The sequence below is a fragment of the Bombina bombina genome, chromosome 4 (assembly GCF_027579735.1).
Source record: "Bombina bombina isolate aBomBom1 chromosome 4, aBomBom1.pri, whole genome shotgun sequence".
NCBI lineage: Eukaryota > Metazoa > Chordata > Amphibia > Anura > Bombinatoridae > Bombina > Bombina bombina.
Genome location: NC_069502.1, coordinates 696,944,283 through 696,968,638, shown reverse-complemented (window position 1 = coordinate 696,968,638; position 24,356 = coordinate 696,944,283). Strand labels below are relative to the sequence as shown.

General features: G+C 42.1%; 1 protein-coding gene across 1 annotated transcript in view; it reads left to right on the top strand.

Annotated features, from left to right (window-relative positions):
* Positions 1 to 24,356, top strand: part of HDAC2 (histone deacetylase 2) — a gene marked incomplete in the record, with an annotated part of 356,906 nt that overhangs the window by 40,607 nt on the left and 291,943 nt on the right. Inside the window, 1 exon segment of the mRNA XM_053710876.1 lies at positions 2,660 to 2,734. Coding sequence (XP_053566851.1) covers positions 2,660 to 2,734 — 75 coding nt within the window.

The following is a 24,356-nucleotide window of genomic DNA, read 5'->3' as shown; positions in this document are numbered from 1 at the left end:
GATTCTCATATACATATGACTCTTCAAAATTGTTCATAAACATATTGGCATATGTAGGGGCGACATTGGCTCACATTGCCGTCCCTTTACTCTGTAGAAATAAAGTATCCTTGAATAAAAAATTGTAGAATAATATCCAAAAGTAAGATTTTTTTTTTTTTATTAGGTGTGTGTAATTATCTGCAGATACAATTTTATTTACAGACAACACCCCACTAGTATGTTTAATAGATGTATATAAGCTAGTGACATTAAGTGTAAATAGAATAAATTTACTACCTTGTAGATCAATTTTAACCACAAGGTGGTATATTGGTAATATGTTTTTTTGGAGCCTTTTGATACTCTATTTAAATAGTATGGTGATATGGTTTAGGTTAAAGGGACACTGTACCCAAAAAAATTTTTTGTAATTCGGAAAGAACATGCAAAGGCATCTAAGCTTGTTTTGGGTTCAGTACTCTGGACAGCACTTTTTTATTGGTGAATGAATTTATCCACCAATCAGCAAGGACAACCCAGGTTGTTCACCAAAAATAGGCCGGCATCTAAACTTACATTTTTGCATTTCAAATAAAGATACCAAGAGAATGAAGAAAATTTGAATAAAGGAGTAAATTAGAACGTTGCTTAAAATGTCATGCTCAATCTGAATTACGAAAGAAAAAATTTGGGTACAGTGTCCCTTTAAGCATGATTAAGGGCTAGTGTTGAGCCCGAAACAATGCTGTTCTGTTGTTTCATCCTTCATACATTTGCAAATAAAGGTCCCTTTAATCAGCTGGAGATTTGGATATTTCTTTGTTTGTAGTAGGCTTGGTAAGCCTTCTCTGTGCGAGTAGTAGAGTGCTGTATCCTATCCCTGCTTTAAATAGAATTGGGTCAATAGTCTTTATAGATGGTATGACTGCTTTCAGAAGTAGCAGGGTGACTTGTGAACAGTATAGTGCTGTACTATCTGTTTAGATTCACAGTACAGATGGTAAAGGACCCAGAACATACTTCAAAGCAACCAAAAATACTTTCAAGGCAAAGAAGTGGTAATTTATTTATTGGACAAGTCAGTCACCTGACATAACCCAATTGAATATGCATTTCACTTGCTAAAACACAAAACTGCAGGCAGAGAGACTCGCAAATAAGCATCAATTTAAGACGGCTGCAGTAAGGGCCTGACAATCACTATGGAGAAAACCTTAGCATTTTGTGATGTCCATGAGTTCCAGACTTAAAGGGACAATAAACCCTAAATACGTGCTAATCAGAATGATGCATTCAAATAAAACACTAGCATGAGAATAACATGTAGATGTATTTTTTAAAGCTTCATTAGTTGTTTAAATAGTGAAAAAAATAAGTGTAAAATTTTAATGTCTATAAAACATGGGAACTGCCACGTTACCTTCCCTGTTGTGGCCAATTAGCGACAGTTAAAAATAGGTCACTAGAGTGTGCAGCACCAATTCTAACATGAACTGAAATGCTCACAATTTTTTAATGGAATTGCAGGATATATATATATTGTTTTGAACAAGCAAGGGTTGGCACACTATGCACAAATAAGAACCATACAGCTTCCTTGCAATTATCATACACACTAAAGAAATTTCAGGCAAAGACACTTACCGTTTGAACAAAGATGTAAATTTAATTACATGACGTTCTCGTGGTGGTGCCCCTTCATCAGACACACATTTACAACCAAATATTAAAGGGATACTAAAAAAAATTCTGTCATGATTGGGATAGAGTGCACAATTTTAAGCAACTTTTCTAATTTACTCCTATTGTCAATTTGTCTTCGTTCTCTTGGTATCTTTTTTTTTAAAAGCTGGAATAAAGGCTTTGGAGCTGGCCCATTTTAGGTTGAGAACCTGGGTTGCTCTTGCTGATTGGATGGCTAAATGTAGCCACCAATGAGCAAGCCCTATCCAAGGTGCTGAACCAAAAATAGGCTCAGCTTTCATGCCTGCCTTTTCAAATAATGATAGCAAGAGAATTAAGAACAATTGATAATAGGAGTAAATTAGAAAGTTTCTTAAAATTATCTGCCCTGTGCGGCGTAAGATATGTTCTTGTTTTCTCTTTTTCTATTGAACTGTACACAATGCTGGTTGTAAATAAAGACTCAAAAAAAAAAATTGCCTTCTCTATCTGAATCATAAAATAACATATTTGGGTTTACGATCCCTTTTAAGAATGATCATTTATAGTAGTTCATACAATATTTTTGTTAAACCCCTTTGATTTAAAGCGAAGGTCTACAATTCAGTCACATCTTGATTGTATTATTTAAAATCAGTTGTAGCGTACAAAGCCAAAATTATGAAAATTGTGCTCATAATTTTGTTTTCTTTGAAACTTGCCAATTTTACAGGATACCCTCAGTATATGCAGTTATATTAAGTTCCAGAATTTCTTTGTTATTACTATCTTAAATACCACGTATTATGCCAATTGCTGTTCTGGGCCTGCTTGACTACTACTTGGGTAGTGTTGAACTTTTACATTTTCTCTTTTCTTTTTAAAATCGATTATAATTACATTTAAATTAATTTAACAAATAAGGCTGTCGTCAAATTAACGTAATTATGTTATCCTGTATCATTTGTTTAGCAATAGCCATATAAATATTTCTTGTGGTTTTCTCTTTATACAGTTAATGTTGGGGAGGACTGTCCTGTGTTTGATGGCCTTTTTGAGTTCTGTCAGTTGTCAGCTGGAGGCTCTGTTGGTAAGTTTTTATAATCTCTTCTTTGACAGATTTAGTTAAATGGATATAAAAACCAAAATGTTTTTCATAATTCATGCTCCACATACAATTTTAAACTACTTACTAATTTACTTTATCAGATTTGCTTTATTCTCTTGGTATCCTTTGTTGAAGGTACAGTAATGCAGTACTGGGAGTTTATAGAACGCATCAGGTGAGCTAATGACAACAGGCATACATGTGCAACCACCAATCAGCAACTAGTTCCTAGTTGTGCTTTGCTGCTCCTGAGCCTACTTGTGTATCCTTTTCAACAAAGGTCAGTAAATGATTAAAGCAAATTAGATAATTGAAGTTAATTTGGAAAGTTGCTTAAAATTGTATGCTCTGTCTGAAACATGAAAGAAAAGCAGCATGTCTTGAAAACACATTTTCTTGTTGTCCGTTCGGTATTCACAGAGACCAGTCATAATTCTTTGCAGCATAGTACAGCACAATCTACCTGTGTCTCAATAGTTTTTAAAAATAAATAAATACGTACTCTAGCTCAATAAGGCTTCACATGTCATACACGAGTTTAAAGGGAAAAAAAAAGTCTCTTTTTTAAAAAAAAAACAGAAAAAACCCCCAAAAAACATATGTGGTTACATTTACTTGTGCATTTCAACCTAATAGTTTAAAGGTTATTGCCTGCAGATAATCCTTTTTCTTTTTAATGACACAATCAGTCCACGGATCATCTAATTACTATTGGGACTATCACTCCTGCCCAGCAGGATGCGGCAAAGAGCACCACAGCAAAGCTGTTAAATATCACCTCCCTTCCCTCCCACCCAGTCATTCTCTTTGCCTACGTTAGAGAAAGGAAGTGGTAAAGTTAGGTGTTAGTAAAAAAAGTTCTAAAATCAAGAGTTTATTATTTGTTTAAGTGGTAAAAGATTGTGCTGCTTTGTTCTAGGGTGTAGCTTTAGTCCATATCAGTCTCTTCAGTAGAGCAGTGGTGGCTTTAGAGCAATGGGAACTTGTGGGACATAATTCTCACTGCGCCTCCCATGTAATTTATGCTGCCCTAATCCTGATAGTATGAATAGCTTTACTCCGACCTTATCTTTTATCCACAGGGCTATGTGAGGGAGAGGACCTCTCAAACCTAGTTAGCTGCCTTGCTGTCTGGCAGATTTAAGAGGTAAGTGCTGTTTTTTTTCTGATTCTGGGTTATAGGATCTCAGAGGAAGTGGAGCACTTTATTTACTTGGGGCAAATACCTCCTATAGATAAAAGGAGGTGACTTTATGGTACTTTACTTAAGCAGGCACTGGGGCGGTTAGGCTAATAAATAGAAGGCTTTGTGTATGGTGTTTTTTTCCCTACTCCCAGTGGCTTAACTTTAACATATAAAGCCGACCGGGAGATTACTTTCTGAAACGCCCACGATGGGCGGAGCTATCTGTGGCGCCATTTCAGGTTGCGCGCCACTTTCTTAGCACTTCCTGTTGTCAGAAGGAACCAGAGATAGAGTCCTCAGGGTGTTTTCTTGGAGAACGATTGCACACATGCGTTAAGACCGGACATCGGTTTGTGATAATTTATAAACAGCGGAGTTCTGGATCTTCTATTGAGGGGACTGTACCGGTTTCAGAAGGGCAGGTAGGCAAAGTTAAGCTGAGATGTAGAAGTGCTCTGCAATATTTGTATAACTAGTTAGTCTTTTCTGCACACAAAAGTAAAAAAGTTAAGTTTTAAAATTTAAAAAGACAGTAACGTTTCTTCTCTGTTTAATTTTTAATAAAGAATTTCAGTTTTTTATTGATAATTTGATCCATTGTGAGTCAGAATGGACCAAGAGGCCCTGCAAAATGTCACTTGTTCGTTATGTTTTGATGCAAATGTGGAACCACCAATCCCTTTCTATTCCTCATGTATTGAGAGAACTTTGTTACAGAGAGACTTTTCTCAGAGCCAACATTTTCTAAGGTGGATGTTCTTCAGGTGTCTAATGACAATGTTCAATTTATGCCACAGCTTTCTCCTCAAGAGTCCCAAGGTTTGCCGCCCACACATGCAGTGCCCTGCGTTTCCTCTATAACGCCTACTGGGGTTACATTGCAAGACATCGCTTCTCTCATGTCCTTTGCGGTTTCTGATGCATTGTCTGCTTTTCCCATGTTGCAGGGAAAGCGGAAGAGGTAGACATTCAGTAGGTGAGGTTACTGACGCAGTTGTTGCTATTTCGGATGCCCCCTCACAGAAGCCTGAGGAGGAGGCTCTTTCCGTAGCATCCGAGGGTGAGATCTCAGACTCTGACAGTGTAATTCCTCCTGCTGATACTGAAGTTGTAAGGTTTAAGCTACATTGGACGACAACGACACTATGGTCGTAGTTAATCCGATAAAATCCAGTAAGCTAAACAAATATTTCTCTTGTTAAGTGTATCCAGTCCACGGATCATCCATTACTTATGGGATATTCTCCTTCCCAACAGGATGTTGCAAGAGGATCACCCACAGCAGAGCTGCTATATAGCTCCTCCCCTCACTGCCATACCCAGTCATTCTCTTGCAACTCTCAACTAAGATGGAGGTCGTAAGAGGACTGTGGTGTTTTAGACTTAGTTTATTTCTTCAATCAAAAGTTTGTTATTTTTAAATGGTACCGGAGTGTACTGTTTATCTCAGGCAGTATTTGGAAGAAGAATCTGCCTGCGTTTTCTATGATCTTAGCAGAAGTAACTAAGATCCTTTGCTGTTCTCACATATTCTGAGGAGTGAGGTAACTTGAGGGGGAATAGCGTGCAGGGTTTCCTGCAATAAGGTATGTGCAGTTAAAATATTTTTCTAGGGATGGAATTTGCTAGAAAATGCTGCTGATACCGAAGTAATGTAAGTAAAGCCTTAAATGCAGTGATAGCGACTGGTATCAGGCTTATTAATAGAGATACATTCTCTTATAAAAGTGTATTTTAAAACGTTTGCTGGCATGTTTAATTGTTTTTTATATATGTTTGGTGATAAAACTTATTGGGGCCTAGTTTTTTCCACATGGCTGGCTTGAATTTTGCCTAGAAGCAGTTTCCTGAAGCTTTCCACTGTTGCAATATGAGTGAGAAGGGCCTATTTTAGTGCTTTTCTGTGCAGATAAAAATACTGACAGAGACATACAGGACATCTCTGAAGGGCTCAAAAGGCTTCAAAGTCGTGTTTGAGGAGGGTAACAATCACAGTAGACTGTGGCAGTTGTTGTGACTGTGTTTAAAAAACGTTTTTGTCATTTATTATTCTGTTTTTGTTATTAAGGGGTTAATCATCCATTTGCAAGTGGGTGCAATGCTCTGCTGACTTGTTACATACACTGTAAAAATGTAGTTAGTGTAACTGCCTTTTTCACTGTTATTTAAAATTTGGACAAAATTTGTGTTTCTTAAGGGCGCAGTAATGTTTTTTATATTGCTTGTAAACTTGTTTTAAGTGTTTTCCAAGCTTGCTAGTCTCATTGCTAGTCTGTTTAAACATGTCTGACACAGAGGAAACTACTTGTTCATTTATGTTTGAAAGCCATGGTGGAGCCCCATAGGAGAATGTGTACTAAATGTATTGATTTCACCTTAAACAGTAAAGATCAGTCTTTATCTATAAAAGAATTATCACCAGAGGGTTCTGTCGAGGGGAAAGTTATGCCGACTAACTCTCCCCACGTGTCAGACCCTTCGCCTCCCGCTCAGGGGACGCACGCTAATATGGCGCCAATTACATCAGGGACGCCCATAGCGATTACCTTGCAGGACATGGCTGCAATCATGAATAATACCCTGTCAGAGGTATTATCTAGATTGCCTGAATTAAGAGGCAAGCGCGATAGCTCTGGGGTTAGGAGAGATACAGAGCGCGCAAATGCTGTAAGAGCCATGTCTGATACTGCGTCACAGTATGCAGAAAATGAGGACGGAGAGCTTCATTCTGTGGGTGACATCTCTGACTCGGGGAAACCTGATTCAGAGATTTCTAATTTTAAATTTAAGCTTGAGAACCTCCGTGTATTGCTTGGGGAGGTATTAGCTGCTCTGAATGACTGTAACACAGTTGCAATTCCAGAGAAATTGTGTAGGCTGGATAGATACTATGCAGTGCCGGTGTGTACTGACGTTTTTCCTATACCTAAAAGGCTTACAGAAATTATTAGCAAGGAGTGGGATAGACCCGGTTTGCCCTTTTCCCCACCTCCTATATTTAGAAAAATGTTTCCAATAGACGCCACTACACGGGACTTATGGCAGACGGTCCCTAAGGTGGAGGGAGCAGTTTCTACTTTAGCAAAGCGTACCACTATCCCGGTTGAGGACAGTTGTGCTTTTTCAGATCCAATGGATAAAAAATTAGAGGGTTACCTTAAGAAAATGTTTATTCAACAAGGTTTTATTTTGCAGCCCCTTGCATGCATTGCGCCTGTCACTGCTGCGGCAGCATTCTGGTTTGAGGCCCTGGAAGAGGCCATCCATACAGCTCCATTGGAGGAAATTATTGACAAGTTTAGAACGCTTAAGCTAGCTAACTCATTTGTTTCTGATGCCATTGTTCATTTGACTAAACTAACGGCTAAGAATTCCGGATTCGCCATCCAGGCACGTAGGGCACTATGGCTTAAATCCTGGTCAGCTGACGTGACTTCAAAGTCTAAGTTACTCAACATTCCTTTCAAGGGGCAGACCTTATTCGGGCCTGGCTTGAAGGAAATTATTGCTGACATTACTGGAGGCAAGGGTCATACCCTTCCTCAGGACAGGGCCAAATCAAAGGCCAAACAGTCTAATTTTTGTGCCTTTCGAAATTTCAAGGCAGGAGCAGCATCAACTTCCTCCGCTTCAAAACAAGAGGGAACTGTTGCTCATTCCAGACAGGCCTGGAAACCTAACCAGTCCTGGAACAAGGGCAAGCAGGCCAGAAAACCTGCTGCTGCCCCCAAGACAGCATGAAGGAACGACCCCCTATCCGGAAACAGATCTAGTGGGGGGCAGACTTTCTCTCTTCGCCCAGGCGTGGGCAAGAGATGTTCAGGATCCCTGGGCGTTGGAGATCATATCTCAGGGATATCTTCTGGACTTCAAAGCTTCTCCTCCACAAGGGAGATTTCATCTTTCAAGGTTATCAGCAAACCAGATAAAGAAAGAGGCATTCCTAAGCTGTGTGCAAGACCTCCTAGTAATGGGAGTGATCCATCCAGTTCCGCGGACGGAACAGGGACAGGGGTTTTATTCAAATTTGTGGTTCCCAAGAAAGAGGGAACCTTCAGACCAATCTTGGATCTAAAGATCTTAAACAGATTCCTCAGAGTTCCATCATTCAAAATGGAAACTATTCGGACCATCCTACCCATGATCCAAGAGGGTCAGTACATGACCACAGTGGACTTAAAGGATGCCTATCTTCACATACCGATTCACAAAGATCATCATCGGTTCCTAAGGTTTGCTTTTCTAGACAGGCATTACCAATTTGTAGTTCTTCCCTTCGGGTTGGCCACAGCCCCGAGAATTTTTACAAAGGTTCTGGGCTCACTTCTGGCGGTTCTAAGACCGCGAGGCATAGCGGTGGCTCCGTATCTAGACGACATCCTGATACAGGCGTCAAGCTTTCAAATTGCCAAGTCTCATACAGAGATATTTCTGGCATTTCTGAGGTTGCATGGGTGGAAAGTGAACGTGGAAAAGAGTTCTCTATCCCCACTCACAAGAGTCACCTTCCTAGGGACTCTTATAGATTCTGTAGAGATGAAAATTTACCTGACGGAGTCCAGGTTATCAAAACTTCGAAATGCTTGCCGTGTCCTTCATTCCATTCCACGTCCATCAGTGGCTCAGTGCATGGAAGTAATCGGCTTAATGGTAGCGGCAATGGACATAGTGCCATTTGCGCGCCTGCATCTCAGACCGCTGCAATTATGCATGCTAAGTCAGTGGAATGGGGATTACTCAGATTTGTCCCCTCTACTAAATCTGGATCAAGAGACCAGAGATTCTCTTCTCTGGTGGCTATCTCGGGTCCATCTGTCCATGGGTATGACCTTTCGCAGGCCAGATTGGACGATTGTAACAACAGATGCCAGCCTTCTAGGTTGGGGCGCAGTCTGGAACTCCCTGAAGGCTCAGGGATCGTGGACTCAGGAGGAGAAACTCCTCCCAATAAATATTCTGGAGTTAAGAGCAATATTCAATGCTCTTCTAGCTTGGCCTCAGTTAGCAACCCTGAGGTTCATCAGATTTCAGTCGGACAACATCACGACTGTGGCTTACATCAACCATCAAGGGGGAACCAGGAGTTCCCTAGCGATGTTAGAAGTCTAAAAGATAATTCGCTGGGCAGAGTCTCACTCTTGCCATCTGTCAGCGATCCACATCCCAGGCGTAGAGAACTGGGAGGCGGATTTTCTAAGTCAACAGACTTTTCATCCGGGAGAGTGGGAACTCCATCCGGAGGTGTTTGCTCAACTGATCCATCGTTGGGGTAAACCAGAACTGGATCTCATGGCGTCTCGCCAGAACGCCAAGCTTCCTTGTTAGGGATCCAGGTCCAGGGACCCGGGAGCGACGCTGATAGATGCCCTAGCAGCTCCTTGGTTCTTCAACCTGGCTTATGTGTTTCCACCGTTTCCTCTGCTCACTCGACTGATTGCCAAAATCAAGCAGGAGAGAGCATCAGTGATTCTGATAACGCCTGCGTGGCCACGCAGGACCTGGTATGCATACCTAGTGGACATGTCATCCTTTCCACTATGGACTCTGCCTCTGAGGCAGGACCTTCTAATACAAGGTCCTTTCAATCATCCAAATCTAATTTCTCTGAGACTGACTGCATGGAGATTGAACGCTTGATCCTATCAAGGCGTGGCTTCTCCGAGTCAGTCATTGATACCTTAATACAGGCACGAAAGCCTGTCACCAGGAAAATCTACCATAAGATATGGCGTAAATATCTTTTTTGGTGTGAATCCAAGAATTACTCATGGAGTAAGGTTAGGATTCCTAGGATATTGTCCTTTCTCCAAGAGGGTTTGGACAAAGGATTATCAGCTAGTTCTTTAAAAGGACAGATTTCTGCTCTGTCTATTCTTTTGCACAAGCGTCTGGCAGAGGTTCCAGACGTCCAGGCTTTTTGTCAGGCTTTGGTTAGAATTAAGCCTGTGTTTAAAACTGTTGCTCCCCCGTGGAGCTTAAACTTGGTTCTTAAAGTTCTTCAAGGCGTTCCGTTTGAACCCCTTCATTCCATTGATATTAAACTTTTATCTTGGAAAGTTCTGTTTTTGATGGCTATTTCCTCGGCTCGAAGAGTCTCTGAGCTATCTGCCTTACAATGTGATTCTGCTTATCTGATTTTTCATGCAGATAAGGTAGTTCTGCGTACCAAACCTGGGTTTTTACCTAAGGTGGTTTCTAACAAGAATGTCAATCAAGAGATTGTTGTTCCATCATTGTGTCCTAATCCTTCTTCGAAGAAGGAACGTCTCTTACATAATCTGGACGTAGTCCGTGCCTTGAAGTTTTACTTACAAGCTACTAAAGATTTTCGCCAAACATCTTCCCTGTTTGTCGTTTACTCTGGACAGAGGAGAGGTCAAAAAGCTTTGGCAACCTCTTTCCTTTTGGCTTCGGAGCATAATTCGCTTAGCCTATGAGACTGCTGGACAGCAGCCCCCTGAAAGGATTATAGCTCATTCTACTAGAGCTGTGGCTTCCACCTGGGCCTTTAAAAATGAGGCCTCTGTTGAACAGATTTGCAAGGCTGCGACTTGGTCTTCGCTTCACACCTTTTCAAAATTTTACAAATTTGATACTTTTGCTTCTTCGGAGGCTGTTTTTGAGAGAAAGGTTCTTCAGGCAGTGGTTCCTTCCGTTTAATCCTGCCTTGTCCCTCCCATCATCCGTGTACTTTAGCTTTGGTATTGGTATCCCATAAGTAATGGATGATCCGTGGACTGGATACACTTAACAAGAGAAAACATAATTTATGCTTACCTGATAAATTTATTTCTCTTGTAGTGTATCCAGTTCACGGCCCGCCCTGTCCTTTTAAGGCAGGTCTAAATTTTAATTAAACTACAGTCACCACTGCACCCTATGGTTTCTCATTCTTCTTGTTTCGGTCGAATGACTGGATATGGCAGTGAGGGGAGGAGCTATATAGTAGCTCTGCTGTGGGTGATCCTCTTGCAACTTCCTGTTGGGAAGGAGAATATCCCATAAGTAATGGATGATCCGTGGACTGGATACACTACAAGAGAAATAAATTTATCAGGTAAGCATAAATTATGTTTTTGAGGTACCTTCCTCAATGAGATCATTGCTAAGGAATGGGAGAGACCGGGTATCCCTTTTTTCTCCATCTCCTATATTTAAAAAGATGTTTCCCATAGCTGACTCTATCAAGGAGGCGTGGCAAACAGTACCCAAGGTGGAGGGAGCAGTTTCCACTCTGGCCAAGAGAACTACTATTCCCATAGAGGATAGTTGTGCCTTTAAGGATCCTATGGACAAAAAGTTAGAGGGGTTACTCAAGAAGATGTATGTACACCAAGGTTTACAATGGCAACCTGCTGTGTGCATTGCTATCGTCACTAGTGCTGCGGCATATTGTTTTGATGCGTTGTCTGATGCCATTAGGACAGACACTCCACTTGATGAGATCCAGGATAGAATAAAAGCTCTTAAATTAGCTAATTCCTTTATTACTGATGCTTCCCTACAGGTTATCAAACTGGGAGCAAAGATCTCAGGTTTTGCTGTTCTAGCCTGCAGAGTCTTATGGTTAAAACCTTGGTCTGCGGATGTGTCATCTAAGTCTAAACTTTTAGCGATTCTTTACAAAGGAAATACCTTGTTTGGACCAGGCTTGATGGAAATACTCTCTGATATTACAGGAGGAAAGGGTCATCTTCTCCCTCAGGATAAGAGAAACAAGCAAAAGGACGTCAGTTATTTTCGTTCCTTTCGAAATTTCAAGGGAAATTCTTCCTCTTCCAAGCAAAATCAGTCTAAACCTTCCTGCAGACCCAATCAGTCTTGGAATAAGGGAAACCAAACAAAAACCAAACAAAAAGAGAGGCATTCTTACACGGTGTAAGAGATCTCTCAGACCTGGGAATGATAGTTCCCGTTAGGATGCAGGAACGGGTTCTGGGGTTTTATTCCAATCTGTTCGTGGTTCCCAAAAAAGAGGGAACCTTCAGGCCAATTTTAGATCTAGAGTCTAGATTTAGAGTCTAAACAAATTTCTGAGAGTACCGTCCTTAAAGATGGAAACTATTCGTTCCATTCTTCCTTTGGTCCAAGAGGGTCAATTTATGACAACAGTGGATTTAAAGGTTGCGTACCTGCATGTTCCCATTCACAAGTTTCTATGGTTTGCTTTTCTATACAAGCACTTCCAATTCGTGGCTCTTCCTTTCGGTCTTGCCACAGCTCCCAGAATTTTTTCAAAGGTTCTGGGATCTCTGTTGGCGGTGCTCCAATTACGGGGCATTGCAGTGGAGCCCTATCTGGACGACATTCTGGTCCAGGCGCCATCCTTTCTACAAGCAAGGTCCCACACGGAAACGTTATCCTTCCTGCGATCTCAGGGATGGAAGGTCAAAAGAGCTCATTAGTTCCAAATACAAGGGTGACTTTCTTGGGAACCATAAGATTCCCTATCAATGAAGATTTTTCTGACAGAAGTCAGGAAATCAAAGATTTTCGATTCTTGCCTAGCGCTTCAGTCCGCTCCTTGGCCATCTGTGGCTCAGTGCATGGAGGTAATCGGGCTGATGGTGGCGGCAATGGGCATAATCCCGTTCGCTCGTTTCCACCTCAGACCTCTGCAGTTAAACATGCTCAGTCAATGGAACAGAGATTATGTCTCCACGAATACTACTGGAGCAGGAGACGAGGGATTCTCTTCAATGGTGGTTGTCTCAGGATCATCTCTCCCAGGTAACCTGCTTTCGCAGACCCTCTTGGGTTATTGTGACAGACGCCAGCCTTCTAGGATGGGGAGCAGTATGGGGCTCCCTAAAGGTTCAGGGAGTTTGGACTCGGTCTGTTCTGCCTATAAACATTCTGGAGCCGAGATCGATCTTCAATGCTCTTCTGGCCTGGCCCCAGTTAACCTTGGCCCAGTTTCTCAGGTTCCAGTCGGACAACATAACTAGTGGCTTACATCAATCATCAGGGAGGAACGCAAAGTTCCTTAGCAATTACAGAGGTAGCCAAGATAATTCGGTGGGCGGAGACCCAATCTTGCTGTCTGTCGGCAATACACATTACTAGGGGTGGACAACTGGGAGGCGGACTTCTTGAGCAGACAGACCTTTCACATGGGGGAGTGGGAACTCTATCCGGAAGTGTTTTACAACCTAATTCTCAAATGGGGTTAGCCGGATTTGGATCTCTTGGCATCTCAACAGAATGCCAAGCTTCAGAGGTATGGATCGAGGTCAAGGGACCCTCAGGCGGTATTGATAGACGCCCTGGCGGTATCTTGGAATTTCAATCTTGCATACCTATTTCCTCCGTTTGCTCTTCTTCCTCGAGTCATTGCTCGAATCAAGCAGGAGAGGGCGTTGGTTATTCTCATTGCACCGGCTTGGCCCCGCAGGATTTGGTATGCAGACCTGGTGGAAACGTCATCTCTTCCACCTTGGAGACTTCCGTTGAGGAAGGACCTTCTACTTTAAGGGCCCTTCCTTCATACAAATCTAGTTTCTCTGAAGCTGACTGCATGGAGATTGAACGCTTAATTTTATCCAAGCGGGGGTTTTCAGATTCGGTCATTGAGACCATGATTCAGGCTTGTAAGCCTGTGACTAGAAGGGTTTACCTCAAGATATGGCGTAACTATCTATATTGGTGTGAGTCCAAGGGCTACTCTTAGAGCAGTGTTAGGATTCCTAGAATTCTGTCATTTCTCTAAGAAGGTTTGGGTAAAGGATTGTCGGCTTGTTCCTACAGGGTCAAATATCTGCCTTGTCTATTTTATTGCATAAACGTCTGACAGACATTCCAGACGTACAATCATTGTGTCAGGGCTTGGTCAGGATCATGCCTGTCTTCAAACCAGTTACTCCTCCATGGAGTCTTAAATTAGTTCTTAAGGTTCTTCAAGGGGCTCTGTTTGAGCCTATGCATTCCTTAGATATTAAGTTATCTTGGAAAGTTTTTTGTTTCTTGTTGCTATGTCTTCTGCTCGTAGAGTCAGAGCTCTCGCCATTGCAGTATGAGTTTCCTTACCTTATTTTTCATTCGGATAAGGTAGTTTTACGTCCAAAATTAGGATTTCTTCCTAAGGTAGTTTCTAAACCGGAACATTAATCAGGAGATTGTTGTTCCTTCCTTGTGTCCTAATCCTTCTCAGAAGGAACAGCTTCTGCTGAGGCCGCTTTTGGGAGAAAGGGTTCTTCAAGCAGTGGTGCCTTCCGTTTAGGTTTCCTGTCTTGTGTACTCTAGCTTGGGTATTGATTCCCATTAGTAATTAAGATGATCCGCGGACTCATCGTGTCATTAAAAAGAAAAGAAAATTTATGCTTACCTGATGATTAATTTCTTTCTTTTTTGACACGATGAGTCCACGGCCCGCCCTGTTCTATAGACAAGTTGTTGGTTTGTTATAAACTTCAGACACCTCTGCACCTTGTTGCTTCCTTTCTCTCCTTTACTTCGGTCGAATGACTGGGATGGGAGGGAAGGGAGGTGATATTCAACAGCTTTGCTGTGGTGCTCTTTGCCGCCTCCTGCTGGGCAGGAGTGATATTCCCAATAGTAATTAGATGATCCGTGGACTCATAGTTTTAAAAAAGAAATACATTTATCAGGTAAGCATAAATTTTCTTTTTTTAATTTCTTTTTTATATGGTCTTTTTGCCTTTTTTTATACTTAAGGTTTTGGGTGAAGTTTGTGCTCATTTTACAAATCAAACAAACATTCTAAATGCAGCATATTACATTATGGACAAAGAAGCCAGTGATTTCTGTAATAAATAACAACTAGATTGTGTACAATTCTAAAACTGCATTGCATTTTCTTCGGTTTTCCTGTTTCTCAGTTATATTACCCATACATTCCATCTAGTTATCTACCTATATCTGTCTATTATACTTGTCATGGAATGTCCTAACCCAGAATTTTTCTTTCATGATTCAGATAGAGCATACAATTTTAGACAACTTTCCAATGTACTTCTATTATAAAACTTTAATTTTTTTTCTTATTATCCATTATTGGAAAGCAGGGATCTAAGCTTAGGAGTGTGCACGTGTCTGCAACGCTATATTGCAGCAGTTTTGCAACAATATTATACGTTAGCGAGAGCGCTAGATGGCAACACTATTTCCTGCCACGTAGTTCTACAGGCATGTGTACACTACAAACCTAGGTATCTCTTCTATCAACAAAGAATAACATGAGAACAAAGTACATTTGATAATAGAAGTAATTTGGAAACTTTTTTAAAAAAAATTGTATTCTGTATCTGAATAATGAGAGAAAAATTTTGGGTTTCATGTCCCTTTAAAATATAGTGTTCCCTTTTTTTATATAAACTACATTTCAGCTGTGGAAAAACTCTTGGAAGTTGCCTTGGAGAACTCCCCAAAGCATGCAGAGAGGGTGGTCTGATGATCAAACACTTTCCTCCCGGTCTCTACTAACAAGGAAGCAAATTGAAAACCATTTTTATTTTTTTACTTTTCCCTTGGGTTTCTCAATATCAGATGAAGGTGCCTTTTTGAATATAGATCTCAGAGTAGGATGTCAGAGACATGGTATTTACTTAAAACCTTTTATTTGTTACAATTTGTTCCAGATCAAACTAGATTTATGTGTAAGAAAAGGTGGTTTCTCATAACCCCTCTACTAGCTTATCTGATTAGAATAAATCTAAATCTGTTAAGTTAAATGCTTCAGGGCCTGGTGCTTCTGATTTATCCTCTGAGGATGAAGTGTTTTCAGATGATCAAGACTCAGGGGCATATCTATCAAGCTCCGTGTGGAGCTTGAAGCCCTGTGTTTCTGGCGAGCCTTCAGGCTCGCCAGAAACACCAGTTGTGAATCAGCGGTCTAAAGACCGCTGCTCCATAACTTGTCCACCTGCTCTGAGGAAGCGGACAGACATCCCCGCTATTCAACCCGATCGGGTTGATTGACACTCCCTGCTAGCGGCCGATTGGCCGCGAATCTGCAGGGGGCGGCGTTGCACCAGCAGTTTACAAGAGCTGCTGGTGCAATGCTGAATACGGAGAGCGTATTGCTCTCCGCATTCAGCGATGTCTGTCATTTAAATTTGTATCTACGGTTGTGAATTCTAACAATATTAGTTGCCTCTATGGAGCAAATATGTAAGGCGGCTACCTGGTCCTCCTTACACACTTTTACAAGGTTTTACAAGCTTGACGCTTTGGCTTCTGCGGAAGCTGTTTTTGGGGGACAGGTTTTCCACCCTGTGGTGCCCTCTGTTTAGGGTCTGCCTTTTACCCTCCCGGTTTCATTCAGTGTCCTCTAGAGCTTGGGTATATGTTCCCAACATTAATGAATGAAACCGTGGACTCTCCTCCCCTTTAGATGGAAAACATAAATTATGCTTACCTCATTATTTTTCGTTTCCATCGAGGGGAGGAGAGTCCATGGCTCCTGTCCGTATCTTCGTTGGGCGGCCATAAATTTATTCATCTTCTGGCACCTTTTTTACCCTGATATTTCTCCTACTGTTCCTGGTTCCCTCGGCAGAATGATTGGGGGTTGAGGGAAGTGGGGGAGGTATTTAAGCCTTTGGCTGGGGTGCCTCCTCCTGGTGGCCAGGTTCTTAATTCCCAATAGTAATGATGGAAATGAAATTATCAGGTAAGCATAATTAGTTTTTTTTTCTTCCACAGGTCTATGTAAGGGAACATGCGTCTCAAACCTAGTGAGCTGCCTGGCAGACTTCTGGAGGTAAGTGACGATTTTTTTATTTTTCTGGGTCATATGCAGGAAAACTATGGCACTTTAATATCATTTGATGGCAAGAGACATTCTCCTATAGAATTAGGGGATAATGTTAAAAATGGCAGGCACTGGGGACGAGGAGATATAGGCTCAATGTGCGGTGTGAAACAGGTAAATATTGATACGCCCACTATGGGCGGGGCTAGCTGAGGCAGCAAGTTTCTGTTGCGTGCCTTTTCCCCTTCACTTCCTGTGTTCCGGATGGGAGACGGAGTTATTGCAGTGTTATGGTTACCGGACTGCGTTTACAGTGCTATAAGTTGAGTTCGGACTTCTAGCAGAATATACACTCCTGTGTCAGCAAGGCAGGTAGGCACCTCAGCAAAGCTAAGCTGAGGTGTAGAGGTTGTCCGGAGTGTTTGTGACAGTTTATTTTCTTGCAGCAAAAATAAAAGTTACGTTTTAAAATTTAAAGAGAGAGTAACATTTTTGTGTGTTATTTTCAACCTAAAATATAAGTTTATTTCTTCTGTTATGTGTGATCAGTCCACGGGTCATCATTACTTCTGGGATATAACTCCTCCCCAACAGGAAATGCAAGAGGATTCACCCAGCAGAGCTGCATATAGCTCCTCCCCTCTACGTCACTCCCAGTCATTCTCTTGCACCCAACGACTAGATAGGATGTGTAAGAGGACTATGGTGATTATTCTTAGTTTTTATGACTTCAATCAAAAGTTTGTTATTTTACAATGACACCGGAGTGTGTTATTGCCTCTCTGGCAGAGTTTGAAGAAGAATCTACCAGAGTTTTACTATGATTTTAGCCGGAGTAGTTAAGATCATATTGCTGTTCTCGGCCATCTGAGGAGAGGTAAAAACTTCAGATCAGGGGACAGCGGGCAGATGAATCTGCATAGAGGTATGTAGCAGTTTTTATTTTCTGACAATGGAATTGATGAGAAAATCCTGCCATACCGATATAATGTCATGTATGTATACTTTGCACTTCAGTATTCTGGGAATGGTACTTCACTGGAATTACTCTGTAAAAAGTACATAAGAATTTTTTTTTTTATATGTATTGATTATGTTAAACGTTTTTGCTGGAATGTAGAATCGTTTACATTTAGTGAGGTACTGAGTGAATAAATGTTTGGGCTATTTTTCCACTTGGCAGTTGCTTATTCTAATTATGACAGTTTCGTTTCTCCCTCACTGCTGTGTGTGAGGGGGAGGGGCCGTTTTTGGCGCTCTTTGCTACGCATCAAAATTTCCAGTCAGTTGCTCATTGTATTTCCTGCATGATCCGGTTCATCTCTACAGAACTCAGGGGTCTTCAAAACTTCTTTTGAGGGAGGTAGATTCTCTCAGCAGAGCTGTGAGAATTATATATTGACTGTGATAAAAAACGTTACTCTGTAATTTAATTAATTTTGCTTTGCTAATGGGAAACCTTTGCTAAAGTTGTGTTGTTTACAAGGATTGATGCTATAACTGTTTTTCAGTTTATTATTTCAACTGTCATTAATCGTTTAGTGTTTCTTTGAGGCACAGTACGTTTTTATTAAATAAAATTGTAGCCAAGTTGCAAGTTTATTTGCTAGTGTGTTGAACATGTCTGATTCAGAGGAAGATACCTGTGTCATTTGTTCCAATGCCAAGGTGGAGCCCAATAGAAATTTATGTACTAACTGTATTGATGCTACTTTAAATAAAAGCCAATCTGTACAAATTGAACAAATTTCACCTAACAGCGAGGGGAGAGTTATGCCGACTAACTCGCCTCACGTGTCAGTACCTGCATCTCCCGCTCGGGAGGTGCGTGATATTGTGGCGCCCAGTACATCTGGGCGGCCATTACAGATAACATTACAAGATATGGCTACTGTTATGACTGAAGTTTTGGCTAAATTACCAGAACTAAGAGGCAAGCGTGATCACTCTGGGGTGAGAACAGAGTGCGCTGATAATACTAGGGCCATGTCTGATACTGCGTCACAGCTTGCAGAGCATGAGGACGGAGAGCTTCATTCTGCGGGTGACGGTTCTGATCCAAACAGATTGGATTCAGATATTTCAAATTTTAAATTTAAATTGGAGAACCTCCGTGTATTACTAGGGGAGGTTTTAGCGGCTCTGAATGATTGTAACACAGTTGCAATACCAGAGAAAATGTGTAGGTTGGATAAATATTTTGCGGTACCGGCGAGTACTGATGTTTTTCCTATACCTAAGAGACTTACTGAAATTGTTACTAAGGAGTGGGATAGACCCGGTGTGCCGTTCTCACCCCCTCCAATATTTAGAAAAATGTTTCCAATAGACGCCACCACACGGGACTTATGGCAAACGGTCCCTAAGGTGGAGGGAGCAGTTTCTACCTTAGCTAAGCGTACCACTATCCCGGTTGAGGATAGCTGTGCTTTTTCAGATCCAATGGATAAAAAACTAGAGGGTTACCTTAAGAAAATGTTTGTTCAACAAGGTTTTATATTGCAACCCCTTGCATGCATCGCGCCGGTCACGGCTGCTGCAGCATTCTGGATTGAATCTCTGGAAGAGAACATTAGTTCAGCTACGCTGGACGAGATTACGGACAGGTTTAGAGTCCTTAAACTAGCTAATTCTTTCATTTCGGAAGCCGTAGTACATTTAACCAAACTTACGGCTAAGAATTCAGGATTCGCCATTCAGGCACGCAGAGCACTGTGGCTAAAATCCTGGTCAGCTGATGTTACTTCTAAATCTAAATTGCTTAATATACCTTTCAAGGGACAGACCTTATTCGGGCCCGGGTTGAAGGAGATTATCGCTGACATTACAGGAGGTAAAGGCCATGCCCTGCCTCAGGACAAAGCCAAAGCTAAGACTAGACAGTCTAATTTTCGTTCCTTTCGTAATTTCAAAGCAGGAGCAGCATCAACTTCCTCTGCACCAAAACAGGAAGGAGCTGTTGCTCGTTACAGACAAGGCTGGAGACCTAATCAGTCCTGGAACAAGGGCAAGCAGGCCAGGAAACCTGCTGCTGCCCCTAAGACAGCATGAATCGAGGGCCCCCGATCCGGGACCGGATCTGGTGGGGGGCAGACTTTCTCTCTTCGCCCAGGCTTGGGCAAGAGATGTTCAGGATCCCTGGGCGCTAGAGATCATATCTCAGGGATACCTTCTGGACTTCAAATTCTCTCCCCCAAGAGGGAGATTTCATCTGTCAAGGTTGTCAACAAACCAAATAAAGAAAGAGGCGTTTCTACGCTGCGTACAAGATCTTTTATTAATGGGAGTGATCCATCCGGTTCCGCGGTCGGAACAAGGACAAGGGTTTTACTCAAATCTGTTTGTAGTTCCCAAAAAAGAGGGAACTTTCAGGCCAATCTTGGATTTAAAGATCCTAAACAAATTCCTAAGAGTTCCATCGTTCAAAATGGAAACTATTCGGACAATTTTACCCATGATCCAAAAAGGTCAGTACATGACCACAGTGGATTTAAAGGATGCTTACCTTCACATACCGATTCACAAGGATCATTACCGGTATCTAAGGTTTGCCTTTCTAGACAGGCATTACCAATTTGTAGCTCTTCCATTCGGATTGGCTACGGCTCCAAGAATCTTCACAAAGGTTCTGGGTACTCTTCTAGCGGTCCTAAGACCGCGAGGAATTTCGGTAGCTCCATACCTGGACGACATTCTGATACAAGCTCCAAGCTTTCAAACTGCCAAGTCTCATACAGAGTTAGTACTGGCATTTCTAAGGTCGCATGGATGGAAGGTGAACGAAAAGAAGAGTTCTCTCTTTCCACTCACAAGAGTTCCCTTCTTGGGGACTCTGATAGATTCTGTAGAAATGAAGATTTACCTGACAGAAGACAGGTTAACAAAGCTTCAAAATGTATGCCGTGTCCTTCATTCCATTCAACACCCGTCAGTAGCTCAATGCATGGAGGTGATCGGCTTAATGGTAGCGGCAATGGACATAGTACCTTTTGCTCGCCTACATCTCAGACCTCTGCAATTGTGCATGCTAAGACAGTGGAATGGGGATTACTCAGATTTGTCCCCTACTCTGAATCTGGATCAAGAGACCAGAAATTCTCTTCTATGGTGGCTTTATCGGCCACATCTATCCAGGGGGATGCCATTCAGCAGGCCAGACTGGACAATTGTAACAACAGACGCCAGCCTACTAGGTTGGGGCGCTGTCTGGAATTCTCTGAAGGCTCAGGGTTTATGGAATCAGGAGGAGAGCCTCCTTCCAATAAACATTCTGGAATTGAGAGCAGTTCTCAATGCCCTTCTGGCTTGGCCCCAGTTAACAACTCGGGGGTTCATCAGGTTTCAGTCGGACAACATCACGACTGTAGCTTACATCAACCATCAGGGAGGGACAAGGAGCTCCCTAGCAATGATGGAAGTATCAAAGATAATTCGCTGGGCAGAGTCTCACTCTTGCCACCTGTCAGCAATCCACATCCCGGGAGTGGAGAACTGGGAGGCGAATTTCTTGAGGAGTCAGACTTTTCATCCGGGGGAGTGGGAACTTCATCCGGAGGTCTTTGCCCAAATACTTCGACGTTGGGGCAAACCAGAGATAGATCTCATGGCGTCTCGTCAGAACGCCAAACTTCCTCGCTACGGGTCCAGATCCAGGGATCCGGGAGCGGTTCTGATAGATGCTTTGACAGCACCTTGGACCTTCGGGATGGCTTATGTGTTTCCACCCTTCCCGATGCTTCCTCGATTGATTGCCAGAATCAAACAGGAGAGAGCATCAGTGATTCTAATAGCGCCTGCATGGCCACGCAGGACTTGGTATGCAGATCTTGTGGACATGTCATCCTGTCCACCTTGGTCTCTACCTCTAAAACAGGACCTTCTGATTCAGGGTCCATTCAAACATCAAAATCTAACTTCTCTGAAGCTGACTGCTTGGAAATTGAACGTTTGATTTTATCAAAACGTGGTTTTTCTGAGTCGGTTATTGATACCCTGATACAGGCTAGGAAGCCTGTTACCAGAAGGATTTACCATAAGATATGGCGTAAATACCTATCCTGGTGCGAATCCAAAGGTTACTCTTGGAGTAAGGTTAGGATTCCTAGGATATTGTCTTTTCTACAAGAAGGTTTAGAAAAGGGTTTATCGGCTAGTTCATTAAAGGGACAGATCTCAGCTCTGTCCATTTTGTTGCACAAGCGTCTGTCAGAAATTCCAGACGTCCAGGCTTTTTGTCAAGCTTTAGCTAGGATCAAGCCTGTGTTTAAAACTGTTGCTCCGCCATGGAGTTTAAACCTGGTTCTTAACGTTTTACAAGGAGTTCCGTTTGAACCCCTTCATTCCATTGATATAAAGTTGTTATCTTGGAAAGTTCTATTTTTAACGGCTATTTCTTCGGCTCGGAGAGTCTCTGAGTTATCAGCCCTACATTGTGATTCTCCTTATTTGATTTTTCATTCAGATAAGGTAGTTCTGCGTACAAAACCTGGGTTCTTACCTAAGGTAGTCACTAACAGGAACATCAATCAGGAGATCGTTGTTCCTTCTTTGTGCCCGAATCCTTCTTCAAAGAAGGAACGTCTTCTGCACAATCTGGATGTAGTTCGTGCCCTCAAGTTCTATTTGCAGGCAACTAAGGAATTTCGACAAACGTCTTCCCTGTTTGTCGTGTACTCTGGTCAGAGGAGAGGTCAAAAGGCTTCGGCTACCTCTCTTTCCTTCTGGCTTCGTAGCATAATTCGTTTAGCCTATGAGACTGCTGGACAGCAGCCTCCTGAAAGAATTACAGCTCATTCTACTAGAGCTGTGGCTTCCACTTGGGCCTTTAAGAATGAGGCCTCTGTTGAACAGATTTGCAAGGCTGCAACTTGGTCTTCGCTCCATACTTTTTCAAAATTTTACAAATTTGACACTTTTGCTTCTTCGGAGGCTATTTTTGGGAGAAAGGTTCTTCAGGCAGTGGTTCCTTCTGTATAATGAGCCTGCCTAGCCCTCCCGTCATCCGTGTACTTTTGCTTTGGTATTGGTATCCCAGAAGTAATGATGACCCGTGGACTGATCACACATAACAGAAGAAAACATAATTTATGCTTACCTGATAAATTCCTTTCTTCTGTTGTGTGATCAGTCCACGGCCCGCCCTGTTTTTTAAGGCAGGTAAATATTTTTTAAATTATACTACAGTCACCACTTCACCCTTGGTTTCTCCTTTCTCGTTGGTCCTTGGTCGAATGACTGGGAGTGACGTAGAGGGGAGGAGCTATATGCAGCTCTGCTGGGTGAATCCTCTTGCATTTCCTGTTGGGGAGGAGTTATATCCCAGAAGTAATGATGACCCGTGGACTGATCACACAACAGAAGAAAGGAATTTATCAGGTAAGCATAAATTATGTTTTAATCAAAATTGTTCAATTGTGAGTAAAGATGGACCAAGAAGCCCTGCAAAATGTTACTTGTTCTTTGTTTTGATGCTAATGTGGAACCACCAATCCCTTTCTGTTCCTCATGTATTGAGAGAACTTTAACCTCTTAAGGACATATGACGGAATTTTTCCGTCATAAAACAATTGAGCAAACTGAAAGCTGTGTCCTTAAAGGGTTAAATTATAGGGATAGACTTTTTTCTGAGCCAACATTGTCTAAGGCTGATGCTGTTTAGGAATCTTCTGCCAATTTCAAGATATGCTGCAGCTTTCTCCTCAAATGTCCCAAATTTTATCGTCCACACATGCAGTGCCCTGCATTTCCTCTCAAACTCGGCCTGGTGTTACGTTGCAAGACATCGCTACCCTCTTGTCTTCTCCGATATCTGATGCGCTGTCTGCTTTTCCCATGGTGCATGGAAAACAGAAGAGGAAATGTAAAGAATCAGTGAGTAAGGTTTCTGACTCAGTCGTGGCTATTTCGAATGTTCCCACCCAGAAATCTGAGGGTGAGATCTCATTCTCAGACAGTGTAATTCCTTCTTCTGATGCTGAAGTTGTATCCTTCAGGTTTAAGCTCCTCTGTTTGTTACTTAAGGAGGTTTTGGCTACCTTTGACGATTCAGAGTCTATGGTCCGTAGTCAATCCTAAGAAGTCTAGCAAGCTAAACAAGTATTTTGATGTACCTTCCTTGGTGAAGGTTTTCCCTGTACCTAATCGGGCTACAGAGATTATTGCTAGGGAATGGGAGAGACCTGGTATCCCTTTTTCTCCATCCCCTATTTTTAAGAAGATGTTTCCTATTGCTGACTTTATCAAGGAGTCTTGGCAGACGTTTCCCAAGGTGGAAGCGGCAATTTCCACTTTTGCTAAGAGAACCACTATTCCCATAGAGGATAGTTGTTCCTTTAAGGATCCTATGGATAAGAAGTTTGAGGGGTTGCTCCAAAAAATGTATGTTCACCAGGGTTTACAATGGCAACCTGCGGTGTATATTACAAACGTCACTAGTGTGGTGGCATATTCGTTTGATGCGTTGTCTGATTCTCTTCAGACAGACACTCCCCTGGAGGAGATCCAGGATAGGATCAAGGCCCTTAAGTTGGCCAATTCTTTTATTACGGATGCTTCCCTACAGGTTATTAAGCTGGGAGCAAAGATTTCTGGTTTTGCTGTACTGGCCCGCAGAGCCTTATGGTTGAAATCCTGGTCTCCGAATGTTTCATCTAAGTCTAAGCTTTTGGCGATTCCCTACAAGGGCAAGACCTTTTTTGGCCCGGTCT